The sequence below is a fragment of the Hibiscus syriacus genome, unplaced genomic scaffold, assembly GCF_006381635.1.
Source record: "Hibiscus syriacus cultivar Baekdansim isolate YM2019G1 unplaced genomic scaffold, ASM638163v2 tig00116996_pilon, whole genome shotgun sequence".
Lineage (NCBI taxonomy): Eukaryota > Viridiplantae > Streptophyta > Magnoliopsida > Malvales > Malvaceae > Hibiscus > Hibiscus syriacus.
The window spans coordinates 2,866,252-2,883,274 of NW_024063512.1; the positions used below are offsets into that span (position 1 = coordinate 2,866,252).

At 33.6% G+C, this 17,023-nt stretch overlaps 4 protein-coding genes across 7 annotated transcripts; all 4 read left to right on the top strand.

The window, feature by feature from the left end:
• Window positions 1-415: 415 nt before the first annotated feature.
• LOC120193509 (remorin 1.4-like) lies at window positions 416-2,218 on the top strand. 2 transcript variants are annotated; one of them, XM_039195995.1, is made up of 6 exons: window positions 416-698; window positions 774-804; window positions 1,070-1,114; window positions 1,187-1,274; window positions 1,522-1,603; window positions 1,884-2,218. In XM_039195995.1, the coding sequence occupies exons 1-6, from the start codon at window positions 630-632 to the stop codon at window positions 2,082-2,084; spliced, it is 516 nt and encodes a 171-aa protein (XP_039051926.1). In that variant the 5' UTR covers window positions 416-629; the 3' UTR covers window positions 2,085-2,218. The 2 variants fall into 2 exon arrangements, with proteins under 2 accessions (XP_039051926.1, XP_039051925.1); XM_039195994.1 differs by having other exon boundaries at window positions 422-691; window positions 767-804; window positions 1,884-2,213.
• Window positions 2,219-3,373: 1,155 nt separating this feature from the next.
• On the top strand, window positions 3,374-9,041 carry LOC120193506. Its single transcript, XM_039195989.1, has 15 exons — window positions 3,374-3,760; window positions 3,892-4,633; window positions 4,793-4,886; window positions 4,967-5,069; window positions 5,167-5,256; window positions 5,337-5,497; window positions 5,747-5,885; window positions 5,963-6,070; window positions 6,283-6,354; window positions 6,615-6,701; window positions 6,826-6,897; window positions 6,982-7,071; window positions 8,030-8,137; window positions 8,413-8,481; window positions 8,658-9,041. The coding sequence occupies exons 1-15, from the start codon at window positions 3,389-3,391 to the stop codon at window positions 8,730-8,732; spliced, it is 2,382 nt and encodes a 793-aa protein (XP_039051920.1). The 5' UTR covers window positions 3,374-3,388; the 3' UTR covers window positions 8,733-9,041.
• Window positions 9,042-11,565: 2,524 nt separating this feature from the next.
• LOC120193507 (benzoate carboxyl methyltransferase-like) lies at window positions 11,566-13,373 on the top strand. Its single transcript, XM_039195990.1, has 4 exons — window positions 11,566-11,632; window positions 11,716-12,093; window positions 12,175-12,432; window positions 13,014-13,373. Exons 1-4 carry the CDS (start codon window positions 11,582-11,584, stop codon window positions 13,365-13,367), a joined length of 1,041 nt encoding a protein of 346 aa, XP_039051921.1. The 5' UTR covers window positions 11,566-11,581; the 3' UTR covers window positions 13,368-13,373.
• Window positions 13,374-14,822: 1,449 nt separating this feature from the next.
• Window positions 14,823-16,771, top strand: LOC120193508 (heat stress transcription factor B-2b-like). 3 transcript variants are annotated; one of them, XM_039195991.1, is made up of 3 exons: window positions 14,823-14,987; window positions 15,338-15,663; window positions 15,751-16,771. In XM_039195991.1, the coding sequence occupies exons 2-3, from the start codon at window positions 15,427-15,429 to the stop codon at window positions 16,429-16,431; spliced, it is 918 nt and encodes a 305-aa protein (XP_039051922.1). In that variant the 5' UTR covers window positions 14,823-14,987; window positions 15,338-15,426; the 3' UTR covers window positions 16,432-16,771. The 3 variants fall into 3 exon arrangements, with proteins under 3 accessions (XP_039051922.1, XP_039051924.1, XP_039051923.1); XM_039195993.1 differs by having other exon boundaries at window positions 15,344-15,663; XM_039195992.1 differs by lacking the exon at window positions 14,823-14,987 and having other exon boundaries at window positions 15,328-15,663.
• The last annotated feature ends 252 nt before the right edge of the window (window positions 16,772-17,023 follow it).

Consider the following 17,023-nt stretch of genomic DNA (forward strand, 5'->3'; position numbering starts at 1 on the left):
TAAACAAAAATTCTTAGTTTTAATTGAAGGTTGAGGATAAGGTTGAAGATGATCCCATTTCTAATCAAACTTCATTTCAGAAAACAGTGAAATTGGGATATGAGCAAATACACAGACAGTGTTTGTTCAGTTATAGTTTGCTTCTCGTTTCCGTAAATGATGACATAAAATATTTATTTATATCCTAAATTGTCGCGTGATGCTTTCTTTGCTTTAAGAAAGCTACTTTTATATAATATATATATAAGTTTACAAAAAAAAAATTCCTTTTATAAGAATCATTGAGTCATTTCAGTACTAAAGAAGAATATTATTTTTTAGATTTTAAGTTTGAATAATTGTATGTAGAGTAGGTTATTAATAACTAATAAATTATTCAGAAAAGAAATACCTTTTATTTTGTGACCCAACTTCGATTTCTATATGTACCTACCACAACCACCGTAATTGTTTGCAGCTGACATTTCCAGAGATTTTCTTTCTTCTCTATCTGTTTGTTTATTTGGGGGGCTGATTCTTAAAATTTGTGTAGAATTGTATTCTCAATCGAAGGAGGGAAACTGATAGTTCTGGTGGATTATCTGTGGCTAAGTTAAAAGAATACGTTATGGGAGAGGAGGACCAGTCAAATGGAAGCCTCAGAACCCAAGGAGATGAAGCAGCCTGTTAAACAGGACATGGAGGATCATGCAGCTGCATTCAAGGAGATGGAGCAGCCTGTTAAACAAGACATGGAGGATCATGCAGCTGCACCATATAATCATGATGCAGCTGAAGAGAAGAGTGTGATCCCTGTGCCTGAAAGTATGTTTTCTCCTTGCAAAGACTTTGATTCCTTGTTTTTCTCTCTATCAGAGTTCGGATTTGGTCATGGCAATCTCTTAATTTGTTTTTAAACACACTTTGGGCAGCTTTTCAACATTTAAGGCCTAATGAGAATTTTTAAAATTTTAGGAGGGCTTAACTAGAATTTTCAAAATAGTTGAAGGGCTTCAAATAAATTTCTCTAGCCCTTCTTATGTAACCCTATGATATGACATTATCTGACATCAAATGTTGAAACTGGCAGAACTTACCACAGAAGAACCAGTTAAAGAGAAAAGTGCAAACAGAGGTATACATATTAATTTCAAAAGTACATTTAATTTTGTAAAAATAATTGATTTTATCAGACCATTGCTTTCAGATTCTGCGCTTGCAAGAGTTGAGACTGAGAAAAGACTAGCTTTAGTTAAAGCATGGGAGGAAAATGAAAAGGCAAAAGTAGACAACAAGTAAGAGGCATAAATCTCTAAATTTTGTACAAATCCTTGTTTTTTTTTTCAAGCTTCCCATAGCCAGAGGGACTAAAACAAAAGATTACTTAAATAATCTGACTAACTCTGCAATATTCTAATTTTTGAGATTCGAATCCTAACATGTGTTAGTATTTGGTTTGATAATGTATTTAGTACCCATTTATGTTGTGGGATCTCATACATGATTTGAGCAACATAGAATGCTGAAAAAATGTTGAATCAGGGCCCATAAGAAGATATCTGCAATTGAATCATGGGATAACACCAAGAAAGCTGCTGTAGAAGCACAGCTAAGGAGCTTTGAGGTAACATTCTCTACCATATCAGCCCGTAGTTTACGACATCGTTACCTCCGGGGATGGATCTAGAGGGGATTGACCGGCGATCGTCCCTCAAAATTTCAAATTCTCATATAAATTAAATATTTTCTTTGCATTTTTTATTGATAATATGTTTTCGTCTCTAGCATAAAATCAAGCATTCGTCTCTGATTAGCTCATAACCAGTGAACTAGCTTGGATTACAAGTTTCATCGATTGTGGGCACTGTGTTTAACCAAGGGCTTACTTTTTTATTTCCTTACAGGAAAAACTGGAAAAGAAGAAGGCAGAGTATGCTGAGAAAATGAAAAATAAAGTGGCTGAACTCCATAAGGAAGCAGAAGAAAAAAAAGCGATGATAGAAGCCAAGAAAGGCGAGGAGTTTCTCAAGATAGAGGAGACAGCAGCCAAATATCGTTCGACTGGATATACACCAAACAAGTTTCTTGCATGTTTCAGCACTTAACATCTTCAACTGATATTTAATAGAAGAATATTTTTTTTGGGGTTGTTCTTTGCCTTTTCTTCTAGCTTTGCCTCTCTGTTGGCTTGTAAGTGGGATATTCTAATACCGGTGTTCATCAATATCTGTGTGTGTATATATACATGTGAAATACATTCATTCTATTTTCATATATCATTAATATTGCTGTTCATCCCTCTTTGAAGATCAAATCTCAATACAATAAATGCGCACCATTTATCTTTTCCTTTTGAGGTGACCTAAGATGCTTAATCCAAGATCAACCCATTTGAGTGACTGCATTGCTACCTTGTTATTGATTGAAAGAACCAGATATGGACCGTGTATTCGGGATGAAAAAAGTTGCCATTTTTTGGTGTTAAAACCAAAACAGGTGACTTGGAGGTAGAAAATTAGCACAAATCCTGTTTCAGCTGTTCTCCTGGGGGGTTACTTCCTTACACCATCATCATATTCTGCAATGAATAGCATCCTCTACTGCAAGCACCACTTTGCTCAGATGTTCATGTAAAAAGGGCTGCTACAGTTATCTTACCAGCAAGCTTGCTCGAAGAAAAACTCGGTAACATGAACGGACGCGAGGGACCAATTTATAGTATTTTAGAAAACATAAGCTTATAAAATTTTAATAACCGAAAATAAATTATCAATACAAAATAACTAAAAAAAATTCTTTCACCCCAAAGATCCGCTAGAATCAGAAGATGAACCACAACCAAAACAACCAGAAGAGGCCGAAGAAAAATCTGATGTACCTGTTGCACAAATCCATTAGACGAATGCTCACTGAACCTTGAAGGAGCATCGGGTTTGTCTGAATTTGGGTGTTGCTCCAAATGTAAATCATTCTCGTTGAAATTGATATGGATATCTTATCAAAGGGAATCAAATTTGTTGTTTTGTTTTTCTTTCATGCATTAGAAAAACATCTTTGTGCAGGCAAACTTATAAAAGAACCAATTTTTTTAGGAATTCTTTTACAAATTCTTAATAATGTTTTAAGACTAATTTAATCATTCAAGTTTATTATATGATAAATTTGTTCCTTCAGGCTTGTTTGTTAATTGTTACATCCATTGAAGGCCCTGAATGGGTTGGGTTGCCCCATTGAGTTTAGGCCTCAAAATTAAAATGGAATTTCATTGTAAAATTTTACTTGGCATCCACACATGACATCTGTTAGAACTTTTTCTCCTACAAAACTCCAGCAGAGCTGATTCCACGTGGCGAAATATCAGCGGTTGCCAAGTTAAACTGCCATGCGGGTGTTACCCGAGGGATAGATAATGTTGCTCATATCTTCTTCTGCTTGCTTCTTTCCACCTTTTTATCCCTTCCACCAAACCCCAGAGTTCAGTACCCAGCTTCGAAGCTCCAACAATTTTTACAATGCTATTCAACGCCATCTGATGAGTTTTGCTTTCACTTTGGCCTTACAAATGGACTGTCTTTCTTGCGCCGCCGGTGTTGCTTCCTTCTCTATCAACAAATATTTGCCCTTCCCTTCTGTATCATTGTCGAGAGTGAAAAGAAGGTCGAAAAGGGTTTCTTTCAGGGTTTTCGCGGAGAAAGAAGAGCCAAAGCTTGACAAATGGGACCAAATGGAGCTCAAGTTTGGTCGCTTGCTTGGTGAAGACCCCAAACTCACCATTGCCAAGGTACCCTTTTTCTCTTTTGTTTTTATGCTCAATTTAGAGTAAATTCGTTTTTTTAAGACACCCATATTTGTAATTGTAAAAAAATGATTATTTTCGACTTCTTTCAATGTTGTTGTATTTTGGTTTTCCAGATAATGGGTAGGAAAGCAAATCCTGAAGCTTCTTATATTGAAATTGAGAAAGCATTTTATAAGAACAAGGGTAAAATAATGGAAATAGAGGAGGTCCCTTTTGATGTTGAAAAGAAATCACCCACTACCACATCTTCCGGTGGTTTAAATTTAGTTCGTCCTGTTCCGAAGAAGGGAGTCAAGTTTGAAACTGATACTAAGCCACCTGTATCTGAGATAAAGAGACCAACTTTATCAGGTGGGAAGGCTATGGATAGTGCAAAAAGGAGTACGGTTCCAAATGTTATCTTGAGGAAGCCAACTGTGGTTAATGAAGATGATGTAGAAGACAGGCCGTCCAGGTTTAGGATGAAATCAAATTTGTCACTAAGAATGAGGAATGAAAAGGCAAATGAACGTTTCACTGATATGACTTTGTTGAGAAAGCCTGAACTGATGACTTCCGATACAGGCCTCGAAGAAAAACAATATTCTGATGATAGTTTTGTGCTAAAGAAAGAAGTGGAGGATACAGTTGATGATTTTACACTATTGAAAAGGCCTGAACAGGTAAGTGTCCGTACAGAAATCAGTGAGGAAGTAGAGCAATCTGAAGATTCAGAAGTTCAGGAGGAAAGATTTGACGCAGATATAGAAGCTAATATGTTGGCTAATGCAACAAAGAGTAGTGTTGAAGAAGCATTAGAAGCGGAGCATAGTTCAATTCCTAAGAATCCGGAGATAGAGGATGACTCCTTAATTGGTAATGGACCATGTTATTTCATGAAGTTCCTTTAGGCTGTTGCGTTAGCTGTTAACAACCCCTTGCCCTCTTTATCTCATCTCTCTTTAAAAGCTTGTAAGTTCGCAACTATTGCCTTATCTAGGGATTGAAGATTATATTTTTCTTTGTTTTTTCAAGGAATGCAGTCAGCTGAGCTAAGTAATACGATGTCTTCTGAGGAATCTGGCACTGGTCTCTCTTTGGAAGCTGCACTACAGGGGAAGCCTAAAAGGTGTCAAACATATTCTTAAAATTAGGACAATTTTTCCTTTAGTTGGTGGAGTTGTGATTAACAAAATTGCTTTGTTATAGGTTAGATGAATCTGTGAAAGAAACATCAAACACCAATAAAGCAGAAACTGTTCCCACCAATCCTGAAGATTATGATGATCTCCCTTCTGTATCACCTCAGGAGGTCAGCTTATGTAGCGTTTTCTCCTTAAGTTAGCACTGTACTTTTTTGAAACATGGCTTGGGATGTCTGATCAGCTTGGCATCTAATACAATTGTAGGATAGAGATTGGACCAGGGCAGAAGATCTTCTTAAGACTGGACGTAAGGCTGAAGTGGAGTTAATAAGCTCTAGCACTAAAGGTTTTGTTGTAAGTGAAACTCTTACTTCTATTATGTTTTTTTGCAAACATATACTTCTTTGTGACTTGATTTTATTGCATCGTCATAGGTATCTTTTGGTTCTTTAATTGGATTTTTGCCTTACCGCAACCTGGCTGCTAAATGGAAGTTCTTAGCTTTCGAATCCTGGTTGAGACAGAAGGGTTTAGACCCATCTGCTTATAAGCAGAATTTAGGAGTCATTGGAAGTTCTGATCTAATGAATAAGAACTCTTCTCTGGATTCAAACTCAGATTCAGAAAACAACCAACAAGAGGGAAAATTCGCCAGATATGAAATTGGAAGATCTTTTGAGGATCTATCAAGAGAGCTTAAATTCTTGTCCTCATTGTGGTCAGGTATGAAGATTTTATTTTTTTTTAAAACTTCTTCTTTATTTCCATATTGTATATTGATGTGCTTAATTTACATATAAGCAGAATTTTGAGTCATTGGAAGTTCTGATCTAATGAATAAGAACTCTTCTCTGGATTCAAACTCAGATTCAGAAAACAACCAACAATTTGAGGGAAAATATTCGCCAGATATGAAATTGGAAGATCTTTTGAGGATCTATGATCAAGAGAAGCTTAAATTCTTGTCCTCATTTGTTGGTCAGGTATGAAGATTTTATTTTATTTTTTAAAACTTCTTCTTTATTTCCATATTGTATATTGATGTGCTTAATATTTACAGAGAGTCAAAGTAAATGTGCTAATGGGTGACAGAAAGTTCAGAAAACTTATAGTTTCTCTGAGGCCAAAAGAAAAGGAAGAGTTAATAGAGAAAAAGAGAAATGTTATGGTTAGTAGCTATATTGTTCCTATATATGTATTGCTTGTCTTCTATGTTTTGTATTTATTTTTTGCAGGATTACAATTCCTGAAAAATACATTTTAAAAATAGCATCTTTTCATTAAAAAATGAGAAACTGAACAAATATATTCAAATTAAGGACATGACTCTGCTTGACAAAACAAAAACTCTTCAAGCTCTTATACCACATCTTGTTGCAGGCAAAGCTTCGTGTTGGGGATGTTGTAAAATGCTGCATCAAGAAAATCACTTATTTCGGTATATTTGTGGAGGTAAGCGATTCTCAGCAACAGGCTTTTCAGCATTGTTAATATTTATTAGCAATTACTATAATAGATGCACTTTTAGAAGAGAAGATTTTGTAGTCTGGGGCTGGCAACAGTGTCATGCAGGTTTTTTCTCCTTTACGTTGCATTTCCTTAGGAACATATGCTACCTTAGCATGAAGCCACAACATCCATGTCTGTGAGATTATAGACCAGTTAATGTTTTTTTTTCCCCACTCAAATTGTGATTTAATTGTACTAAATAGGTTGAAGGTGTTCCTGCTCTGATTCACCAGACCGAAGTATCATGGGATGCCACCTTGGATCCTTCATCGTATTTCAAGATTGGCCAGGTATTTGAGTTTTCTGGCAGATTAAAACCACAGCAAATAGAGTCTCCTATTGTTTTAAGGAATGAATGACACAAATAAGCAAGACCTGGCTTGGCTGATATTCAGATAATCTTTATGATTTCAGATTGTCGAGGCTAAAGTGCACCAATTAGACTTCACACTGGAACGTATATTCTTATCGTTGAAGGAAATAACGGTAATCAATAAGCAACTAGGTTCTGAATTTTAAAGTAGCTCAGTTATTCGAGGCCATTTTTTTTTATTTTTTTTCACATGACAGCCAGATCCACTGATTGAGGCCTTGGAGTCTGTGGTTGGTGATCATGATAACTTAGATGGAAGATTACAAGCAGCAGAAGCAGACTCTGAGGTTTTTGTTTATAGTTTCCTTCTTCTACTAGCATTAGGGGTTTGTTTGTTTCACTGAAAATATTTTCCGTAAAATGAATTACATCTCCTGGAAAACATTTTCTGAAAAATGTTTTATTGTGTTTGGAAGATGTTGTGTAAATCATTTTTCACTAGTTGATAAATTTTCTAGAAACTATTTATTTCAAATATAAAATATAATAAATAATATCATTATTATAAAACTAATATATTATTTTAAAAATATTAGAATATTTATTTATAGTTTTATGTCAATATTATTATTAAAATATTAGATCTGTAATTTTATAAATAAAAATATAAACTCTAGTATATTCTATTAAAATAAAAATATTATAAATTATATTGAATATCTATAAAAATAAAAAATATATATATTTTTAAAATTATTAATAAATATATTTTAAGGAATTTTTTTAAAAATATTATTAGACTATTATATTAATATTCAATATGTAAATAAAATTATTCACTATTAATAATTCAATAATGTTTTTTTAAGAAATTAATAAATAGTATAACTTTTATTAATAATTTATTATATATTAAATAAGAATATAATAGTATCATATGTTATATAATATAATTGAGTATATTATTGTAATTTATATATTATTAAAAATATTAATAATATATTTTAAATATGAATAATAATAGTTTATTAAAATAATACTAAAAATATCATATTAATATTAATACATAAAATAATATATTTTGAGTATTTATACTTTGAAGTGAAAAGTGTTTAGTCATTTTCTAGAAAATGCAAAGGAAATTCTGTTGACCAAGAAAATGTTTTACATTGACCAATCTATTTTACTCCAATCAAACATTGAAAAGTGAGGAAACGTTTTCCGAAAAATGTTTTACGTGAAACAAACGGATCCTAGGTTTTTACTTGTTTGCAGGGTAATACTCACACTGATAAATGTTGACAGTGGCCTGATGTAGAATCACTTATCAAAGAGTTGGAGCAGATAGAAGGGATTCAGTCGGTTTCGAAGGGACGGTTTTTCTTGAGCCCTGGTTTAGCTCCAACATTCCAGGTATGATAGCTTTGACATATCAGCAACAGGCAGTAGGCCAAAGCTGGTGGATGTTAAATAGAACAATTCTCTTCAAATGTGTCGGCTCATATTTTTCCTCTTACTAATTTGTGGATTGCAGCTCTTGATAGATATGCATGTGTAGTGTTCCTATTAATACATGTTAGTTTGATTGAAACTTGAGAAATAATAATATCCCTTGAATAATAGCTCAGTCATCATCATATTTTCAAATGATTTGGGATTATCTGCTCCCAATTGATCTTTTGGTGCAGGTTTATATGGCATCCATGTTTGAGAATCAATATAAGTTACTTGCTCGATCCGGAAACAAAGTACAAGAGGTATGGTCTTCCATAATCTCTTAGCTCCGTCGACTGTCTAGTATCCAGCATTAAGGGGAAAAAGTTAATCCCGTACAAGAAATATGAATGTTTCTGAGACCTCCTGTGACATTTCCTTAGGTGTCTATGATGTTAAGACTACCCTTCTAATAAATCCAAATGTTGTGTTTTAGCAGGTCATTGTTGAAGCAACATTGGATAAGGAAGATCTGAAATCCACAATTCAGTCATGCACAAATAGAGTGGCATAGGGTTCTTTTTTTTCCGTCCTATCGGGGTCTTCCACCTAATTCTGAATTCCTTTGATCCCCGAAAGACACATTCGGCAGCGGACGAGAGAGACAACTAGAAGTCTGAAACCATGGGGAGCCTCGGTGGGGGTTTGTCTGGATTTTCTTCTACTATGTCAAGTATCACTATCGGCACATTCCATCATGTTGCAATAGAACACAAACGACGTGTCTTCCTTTTCTATGGAATTTATATATTTCTTACACCGGGGTTCAACTTTCTTGAACATTACTTATTACTATAAAACTGCCACTTCAATGGTTCATATAGTTTCAAGACCTTTTTGCTGATTAAATGTTAGTTTCCTGTGGTTTTGTTCAATTTTTTACAACGAATGCCGAATACAAGTGTTGCAATTTACGACACATGACTACAAAAACTAAGGAAAGTTTGATTATTTTATTTGAATCAAATTCTAGACAAGGTTTTGTACTATGAGCTTTTCTTCCGTATACCTACTTTGGATGCCCAATTGGCATCAGAATGGTGCGTTTAAGGGGCTTTTTCCTCCAATTGCACTGAAATTTGGGAAACATCAGTGCGTTGAACAAATCTCACTGCACCTGCAGTGGGTAACAGGAGTACTGTGAGCCAGTGAGCTCCACTGATGCAAAGTGGACAATTAAGTCTTTGTATTTTATATTTTATAATACTTTAATATATAATTCATATTTCAATTACATCATGTGAACATACAAATGTACTTTGATGTCGGAAGCATTGGAAATATATCATTTAAGTAGTATCAAGTATCAATCTCTTATAAATTATGTATAGGTATAAACGTTAATTAAACATATGCATATAATTGAGTTAGTAAAATTAGTTAGTTTTTAATTTCATATACATATGAATTATCAGTATATATGTTATACATTTTTACTTCATACATGTACACATATTAAACATGCTTTTATTATCATACATTCATATCATCAACATTTATACAAACTATTCTATTTAGGGTGTGCAAAAAAATTTGATCCGATTAATTCAATTAGTTGATCCGACCCAAAAATTAAGATATCCGATCTATTTTTAATTTTTAGATAATTCAGACCAGATATTTATAGAAAACGAATAATCAGATCGATCGATTAGATTCAAATGTCAAATATGAATATATGATAAAAATTGAGCCTTTAGAGTTTAGATAGTCTCTTGCTCAATAAATATGTTTATTTTAAACCTCGAGTGTTACACTTAAAAATTAAAATATTTAATTATTTATTGTGTATAAATAACAATAATTGGACTTTTCCATAATTAAAGGATTTAATTATTTTTTTCAATTCAAAGATCATATTGAATATAAAATAAAATAAAATATATTACTTTTTTAAAATAGAGTTTAGATACCTTTAACCTATAATTCACGAGAATCAGGCAAAAATAGTTAACCAAAATTGATGTTTATATATATATAATATATAAATATTGGTTTAACGAGAAAAAAAAGTTCAAACTATACTTAAAGTTAATTTTAGATGTTTAAAGAATTTCTCGTTAGAAATAAGTGTCTAACGTTTCTAAAGTTACACTTTTAAATGCCTACGTCGTAACAACTGTAAAAAAACCATTGTGACATGTATTATGTTTATATATATATTTTTTATTTTTTTATTTTTTTAAAAAAAACTTAAAAAATATAATTATTTTAAAAAAAAACCATAATTTTTTTTTCTGAAATTTAAAAAAACTCTTAAAATCCTAAAATCCTTCATTCTAATTTTATTATGTCATCAGTAATCACCAACCACCTTCGCCATCATTGAACGCCCACCCACCTACCATCGGACCTCCGCTTCTAACCATTCTCTTGCCATCATCCAATATCCTTAACCCTAATCCAAAATACCCAACGTCGGCTGTTTATTAAAGTGTGAAATTACTGCTGCAATTTCAAAATTAAGGTGTGAACATGCTGCTGGAGGGGACGACAGGGGTGATGCGGGTAGGGTTTTTTTAATTAAAAAATATTTTTTAAAATTATTATTTTTTAAAATAAAAATTTCAAAAAATGTAAAGATAACACATAGTATTTAACAAGTTTTTTTTAACGAATGTTACGATATAAACACTTAAAAATATAACGTCGGAAACGTTAAACACCTAAAAATATAATAGAGAAAACATTATACACATATTTTTAACAAAAAAAAATCTTTTAATTTTATTTATATTGATAAAATCATAAATAATTTGTAGAATAGTTTGTTTTAGTCGGCCCAGTGAATAAATCAAATCCATGCATCTGCTTGCACCATCTTTCGATAATGGAAAAGATATACTCCATTGGTCTCATTAATTGTTTCTTATATTGATAAAATACGTAATTTTTAAAAGATAAATTTAATCATATATAAAATAAGAGAAATAATAAAATTATTTTTCAGAAAATAATAAATAATTTTAACAGATTTATTTTGATAGATATAAAAGAATAAAAATAGAAAGACATATATAAGTATTATCATTTGTTGACTTTTTTTTATATATAATATTTTAAATAATAATTTTTTAAACTAGAAAAGGATAAATTTAAAAAAAAAACATATGGAGTATTATATAAAAAATTTCACAGATTCGCATTGGAAAATGAAATTCGCATATGGACAAAGTACCGCCTGATGCTGATCTGTAAAACTTCAACTGATGAAATCAAGGCGACAGTATATGCCATACTGCCAGCGCCCACTGCCATCTGCAACTCATTTTCAATAGTCTCTATAAGACGAGTATTCATGCATTAGGAAACTCCATCGAGATACAGCAGGCAACGACTATGGCATCTGCAAAAGTACAATGCATGAACGCCGCAGACAAACGAGTCAGCTATGCCAATAGTTCCTCACTACAAGTCTCTTCCCAATCTCCAATATCTATTATATCCTTCTCTTCAATCAAACAATTTGTTCAGCACTTCTTTTTCTTTTTTACCAGAAAAAAGTATTATTGAAGACAAGGCCATTCCTGGAGGACACCATGAAAGAGATGCTGAGCAAGGTTTTACCGGCTACTTGTTGCATTAAGGTGGCAGATCTGGGTTGTGCTTCGGGTCCCAACACCTTCTTCCCAACATACGAAATTATGAACACAATCACTAGGATTTGTCAACAAGCACACTGGGAATCACCCGAGCTTCAAGTGTTCCTAAATGATCTTCCCCACAACGATTTCAACACTGTCTTTAGATCTGTTCCCGCTTTCGATGGGCGCTGCTTCATAGCCGGAGTTGCAGGTTCCGTTCATGAAAGGCTTTTTCCGAGCAACAGCATTCACTTTATCCATTCTTCTTATTGTCTTCATTGGCTCTCAAAGGTTTGAAATCATACCTGTTGAATTTATTGCAGTAGAGAGATTAATATTAACTGTGTATATATGATTGTGAATGATTTTTAGGTCCCAAAAGGAGTTGTTGAGAATAATAATGAGAACGTTTACATATCGAAGTTAAGTCCTCCTAATGTATCTGATGCTTATTCGAAGCAATTTGGAAATGATTTCTCGAAATTTTTACGCTTTCGTTCTGAAGAAATGATGGGTGGAGGACGAATGGTGCTTACCTTGATCGGTAGGAGCATTACTGATCCCACATGCAAAGACAATTGTTGCATATGGGAGCTTTTAACCAAATCACTCCTCGACTTAGTAGAAAAGGTTCAGTGTTCCCCCCCCCCCTCATAATATTAAAATTAGTCTCCAAGGTTTATAAACATGTCATTTTAGTCTTCACTCCTTTTTAATTTTTTATGAAGTATTTTAATCCTTAATGTTTCAATTTTTGGTCAAAATAACTCATACCGGTTTAAAACAATTAGTTGATTAAGGATTAACATATCTTGCTAACATGACATTTTTATATATGCTTAATTGTTGATGTGTCACATGCCACACTGTCATCTTGAGTGATGTGATACGTGTCAGGTCATTATCTTTGATGACATGACATATGACATATCAATAATTAAACACATATGAGAATATCATTTCAATAACATACATTGATTGTTAATCAACTAATTGTTTTCATTTAATATGGGTTGTTTTGACCAAAAATTGTAATGTTAGAAGTTAAAATGTTAAAAAATATATATAAGTTAAAAGGATTATTTAGATAAACGTTGAGGATTAATTTTGATATTATATTTTTCTTCAATCGTAATGTCATGTGTGTATATATTATATAATATTGCATTATGACTATTTGATTTTTGATAAATAATCTATTTGGTTGGTAGGGATTGATACATAAATCTGATGTGGATTCATTCTATATACCTCTATATTACCCCTGTGAAGAAGAAGTGAGGGAAATCGTCGAAAAGGAAGGATCTTTCGTTCTTGACAAAATAAAGAAATTTGAAGTAAACTGGGATTTCGAAGACGATGACTGCAATGGAAATTTTATACGTAAAAGTGGACAAAACGTCGCGGATAGCATAAGAGCAATTACTGAAGCCATGCTTGTGATTCATTTTGGAGAGGCCATAATTGATAATTTGTTCATAAGATATGCACAACATGTAAGTGAGCATTTGTTACGTGAGAAGACGAAGTATGTTAACATTGTCCTTATAATGACAATGAAATAGTCAGTCTTATTAATGTTATTAATCATTTAAATTGAGATGACACATGTCACACTCCTAATCAGAATTGAATGTATTCTCTTGTCATATTAGGTTCTTCGACGCCTGAAATTACTGCTTCTTGACAAAACTAATCGTTCTACATTTTTCATTTTGTTCTCATTTCTAGTTCTTTTTATGCACTCTAATTATTTTTTAACCATTATATAATTTTTTAATATTTATTTTTTTAATATTTATTCTTTTAACCTTATATATGAGAGAAAACCTTTATAAACTATGAAATCAGTAGTCTTAAATGAGGAACTGCCAGAAGCCTTGTACCCTCAAAGCTTAGGGAATCTGAATGCTTAACAGTTAGCATAGCACAAGTTGCATATTCTCAACATAATATGATTCACAAATAGTTCTGCACTATCTAAAATTTAATTTTTAGTTTGGACTCATTTTATAATATGATTTTTTTTTAATAAATTTTATATTATTAATATGTATGTACTTAAATTTAAAAATGTTTATGATCCGTCGTTGATTATCGGCTTCGGTGGCAATGCCAATCATCGGACAGGTTCCGGAAGGGAACCATTGTGTCGACCAGCATGCGTTTGCAACATTTCTAGTTATTGCAATTTGTGCTATCTTATCTGGCTATAGGCTTTACAAGAGAGTGTGTATTTTTATCCTTGAAATATTGGGATTTACAAATAATGGTTGTATTGGATGACTAATTGTTGGATCATTTTCATATGGGTTCAACTGAAGTTTACTCTCTGTTGGGTTGGACCAAAATTAGGCTCAAGCCGAATTATTATGATTTTATTCAAATTTATTTTGATTTTAGGAACCTAAGCAATAATTTAATGATTAAATATTTAAATTGAGCAGACTTTAAACTGAAAAAATATTAGTTTGAAAACATTTTAGAAAAATTATATTGATCGATAAAATACATGATTTATAATAAATAAATATTAAAAATAAAAAAAATATTCATAAAATAAATTACATAAAACAAATAGATCTTAAATATCCCATCATCTCTGATTTCTATATAGATCTATTATCCTAGAAATTCGGCGAATGTTATTCCATACCATCCACGTGGCTCAACTACAGGCCCCTTATATCTCCACCTGCCAACTTCGCCCATAAATTCCACTCAATCTTCTCTAAAACAGAGGACACGTCTCAAGACAATCTACATCGTGCTGTAATATAACAAATTAGGGGGAAAAATATCTCGACTTTACCACAAAGTTATTATCCAAAAATTAAACAGAAGCTTCTGAAAGAGATCCTAAAATCATATAAATAATACGCCCTTCTGGCACCTTCCTTTTCTTTCCACTGCGCGTGGTCCCCACCTACTTTGCCTGCTCTTCTCTCTCTTTTAAGATAAGCTAGCCATCTTCCCCTTCTTTCTAATATTCTTATCATTTTACTCCAGCAGAAACTTCTAGAAATCACAAAACCTAACTTTCCATCTTTCCCCTTCTCTAACATGCCGCTTTCAACTCTGTATTGTGTTGAAACCTGAAACATTCATTCAATGGTGTCTGACCGCACGAGCCAGGTTTCTTACTTCTTGTTTGGTTGGTGAGAAAAGTTTTGCTTTCTTTCCAGGTATGAATATTAAAATATTTTAATATCCACTTATTCTTCATGTTGGATTTGAATATTTCAATTTTTTAATGTATTTCTTTTTGATTGACGAAAGAAACGAATTAATGTTATAATATTTGTTCATCAATTATATCAAAAGATCACATCGTCGAGAAACTGTTTCCGTTCCGTGAATCTGAATAAATAAATGTATTTTAGTGTTGAATTTCTCCGACTAAACTGCATATTTTCGGCTAGAAGCATCGAATATATTTCTTTGTCCATTTATTTATTTTATCTTTAAGAACTTTCTCGGGTAAGGAACGTATGTTTGTTATTATTTTTTTCCTAATTAGAGGTATATTAATCAGCACCAGTTAAAGAGGCAAAGGCAAGGCAGAGGAATAGATCTCTTTGGATATTTCTGGATATTTAGTGTTCGTATGTTGGACAGAACCTCATGGCCTGCAAATCCCTAGCCAGTGCTGCCGCCGACTCACAACGATCTTTACCTACTCCGTTTCTTACGAAAACCTATCAGCTCGTCGATGATCCTTCCGTCGATGACTTGATTTCATGGAACGAAGACGGATCAGCTTTCATCGTTTGGCAGCCCGCGGAATTCGCCCGTGATTTGCTCCCTAAATACTTCAAACATAACAATTTCTCCAGCTTCGTGCGCCAACTCAACACATATGTAAGTTTTTGAAAATTAGATATTAGCAAAGTATAATTGGGTTATCATGAGAAATTAATTTATTTTATAATAAAATTACTATTTTAGGGATTTAGGAAGGTAGTGCCGGACCGATGGGAGTTTGCTAACGAATGTTTTCGAAGAGGTGATAAGGGACTTCTCCGAGACATACAGCGCCGTAAAATAACTCCTGCTGCTTCGGCGACAGTGACCATTGCGGCTCCTCCTCCTAAGGTATCACCCTCGCCCTCGAACTCGGGAGATGAGCAGGTAATCTCGTCGAACTTGCCTCCTGTCGCCTCCATTGTGCATCGGATCACGAGCTGCACGACAACGTCGGAGCTTTTAGAGGAGAACGAGAGGCTTAGAAAAGAAAACACTCAGCTGAGCCGTGAGTTGGCTCGGTTGAAGGGATTATGTAACAATATATTTACTCTGATGACCAACCATGCTTCCAGTCTGTTGGAGAATCATTCAAATCTGGCAGAAGGAATGGCGTTAGATATATTATCAAAGAGGAATTCGGCGAGTACTACGGAGGGTAGTAGTCCGAAGGAGGTAACGGCGGCGGCAGAGAATGTGACGCCGAAGTTATTCGGAGTTTCCATAGGGGTGAAGCGCGTGAGGAGAGAAGGGGAGGATCGGAATAATAATCAAGTACGGAAGCAGGATGTTGAACCTGGGTCTAAGGTTAGAGAAGAGCCGTGGATAAAAAGTCAACGTGGCTGGAGCTTGGGAGATGATCAAGCGATATGCAATGCTATTTGATTCGGAAGCATGGGTGATGTGACGGTATTGAAGAGGGACGTGGTCATTCTTCGAGGAATCACGTGTTTGGAACGTGACACGTGGGTGAGGAAGAATTTGTTCTGGGTGCTTCTGGAATGTTAGAATCCCAGTTGTGGAGACATCGGGATCGAAAAGAGCGATGTTGTAAAGCAAAAGCCGCCTCGACGAAAAGGATGGGTCCCGATTTCCATTGGAGTTACAAATGAAAGGTTCTATATTGTTCTAGATTTGACTTACAAATGTACATTTTACTCGACATTTCATTAACATAATTTAATTAGAAACAAGAGTTTATTGTCTTCTTGTTGTGACCTTGTTTTTAGTCTGAGGGGTGATCAGCCCTGTTTGAATGGGTCTGGGTTAGATTCTTTTGGATAAAATATATATATTATATTTGAAAGAAGCATCAAACTAGTTGCTACAAAACACGAGTTTAACAGACAACTCAAGTCCAATTTCTCAGTCTATACAAATTTGTAGGTCTAAATTTACCCTATTGTTGCTAAGAAATTTTGTATGTATAGTCAAAATAATCTAGGCAATAAGCTCCTCTTTATTCTTAATTCTATTT

What these genes read in the sequence shown, in the direction of transcription:
- LOC120193509 (XM_039195995.1), top strand. Translation starts at nt 630, where the DNA reads ATGGAAGCCTCAGAACCCAAGGAGATGAAGCAGCCTGTTAAACAGGAC. An exon ending in AAGGCAAAAGTAGACAACAA is followed by an intron (nt 1,275 to 1,521) that starts GTAAGAGGCATA and finishes ATGTTGAATCAG; the next exon opens with GGCCCATAAGAAGATATCTG. An exon ending in CACAGCTAAGGAGCTTTGAG is followed by an intron (nt 1,604 to 1,883) that starts GTAACATTCTCT and finishes ATTTCCTTACAG; the next exon opens with GAAAAACTGGAAAAGAAGAA.
- LOC120193506 (XM_039195989.1), top strand. Translation starts at nt 3,389, where the DNA reads ATGTTGCTCATATCTTCTTCTGCTTGCTTCTTTCCACCTTTTTATCCC. An exon ending in CTTCTGTATCACCTCAGGAG is followed by an intron (nt 5,070 to 5,166) that starts GTCAGCTTATGT and finishes ATACAATTGTAG; the next exon opens with GATAGAGATTGGACCAGGGC. An exon ending in TATCGTTGAAGGAAATAACG is followed by an intron (nt 6,898 to 6,981) that starts GTAATCAATAAG and finishes TTCACATGACAG; the next exon opens with CCAGATCCACTGATTGAGGC.
- LOC120193507 (XM_039195990.1), top strand. Translation starts at nt 11,582, where the DNA reads ATGAACGCCGCAGACAAACGAGTCAGCTATGCCAATAGTTCCTCACTA. An exon ending in GTCTTCATTGGCTCTCAAAG is followed by an intron (nt 12,094 to 12,174) that starts GTTTGAAATCAT and finishes AATGATTTTTAG; the next exon opens with GTCCCAAAAGGAGTTGTTGA. An exon ending in TCCTCGACTTAGTAGAAAAG is followed by an intron (nt 12,433 to 13,013) that starts GTTCAGTGTTCC and finishes TTTGGTTGGTAG; the next exon opens with GGATTGATACATAAATCTGA.
- LOC120193508 (XM_039195991.1), top strand. Translation starts at nt 15,427, where the DNA reads ATGGCCTGCAAATCCCTAGCCAGTGCTGCCGCCGACTCACAACGATCT. An exon ending in TGCGCCAACTCAACACATAT is followed by an intron (nt 15,664 to 15,750) that starts GTAAGTTTTTGA and finishes TTACTATTTTAG; the next exon opens with GGATTTAGGAAGGTAGTGCC.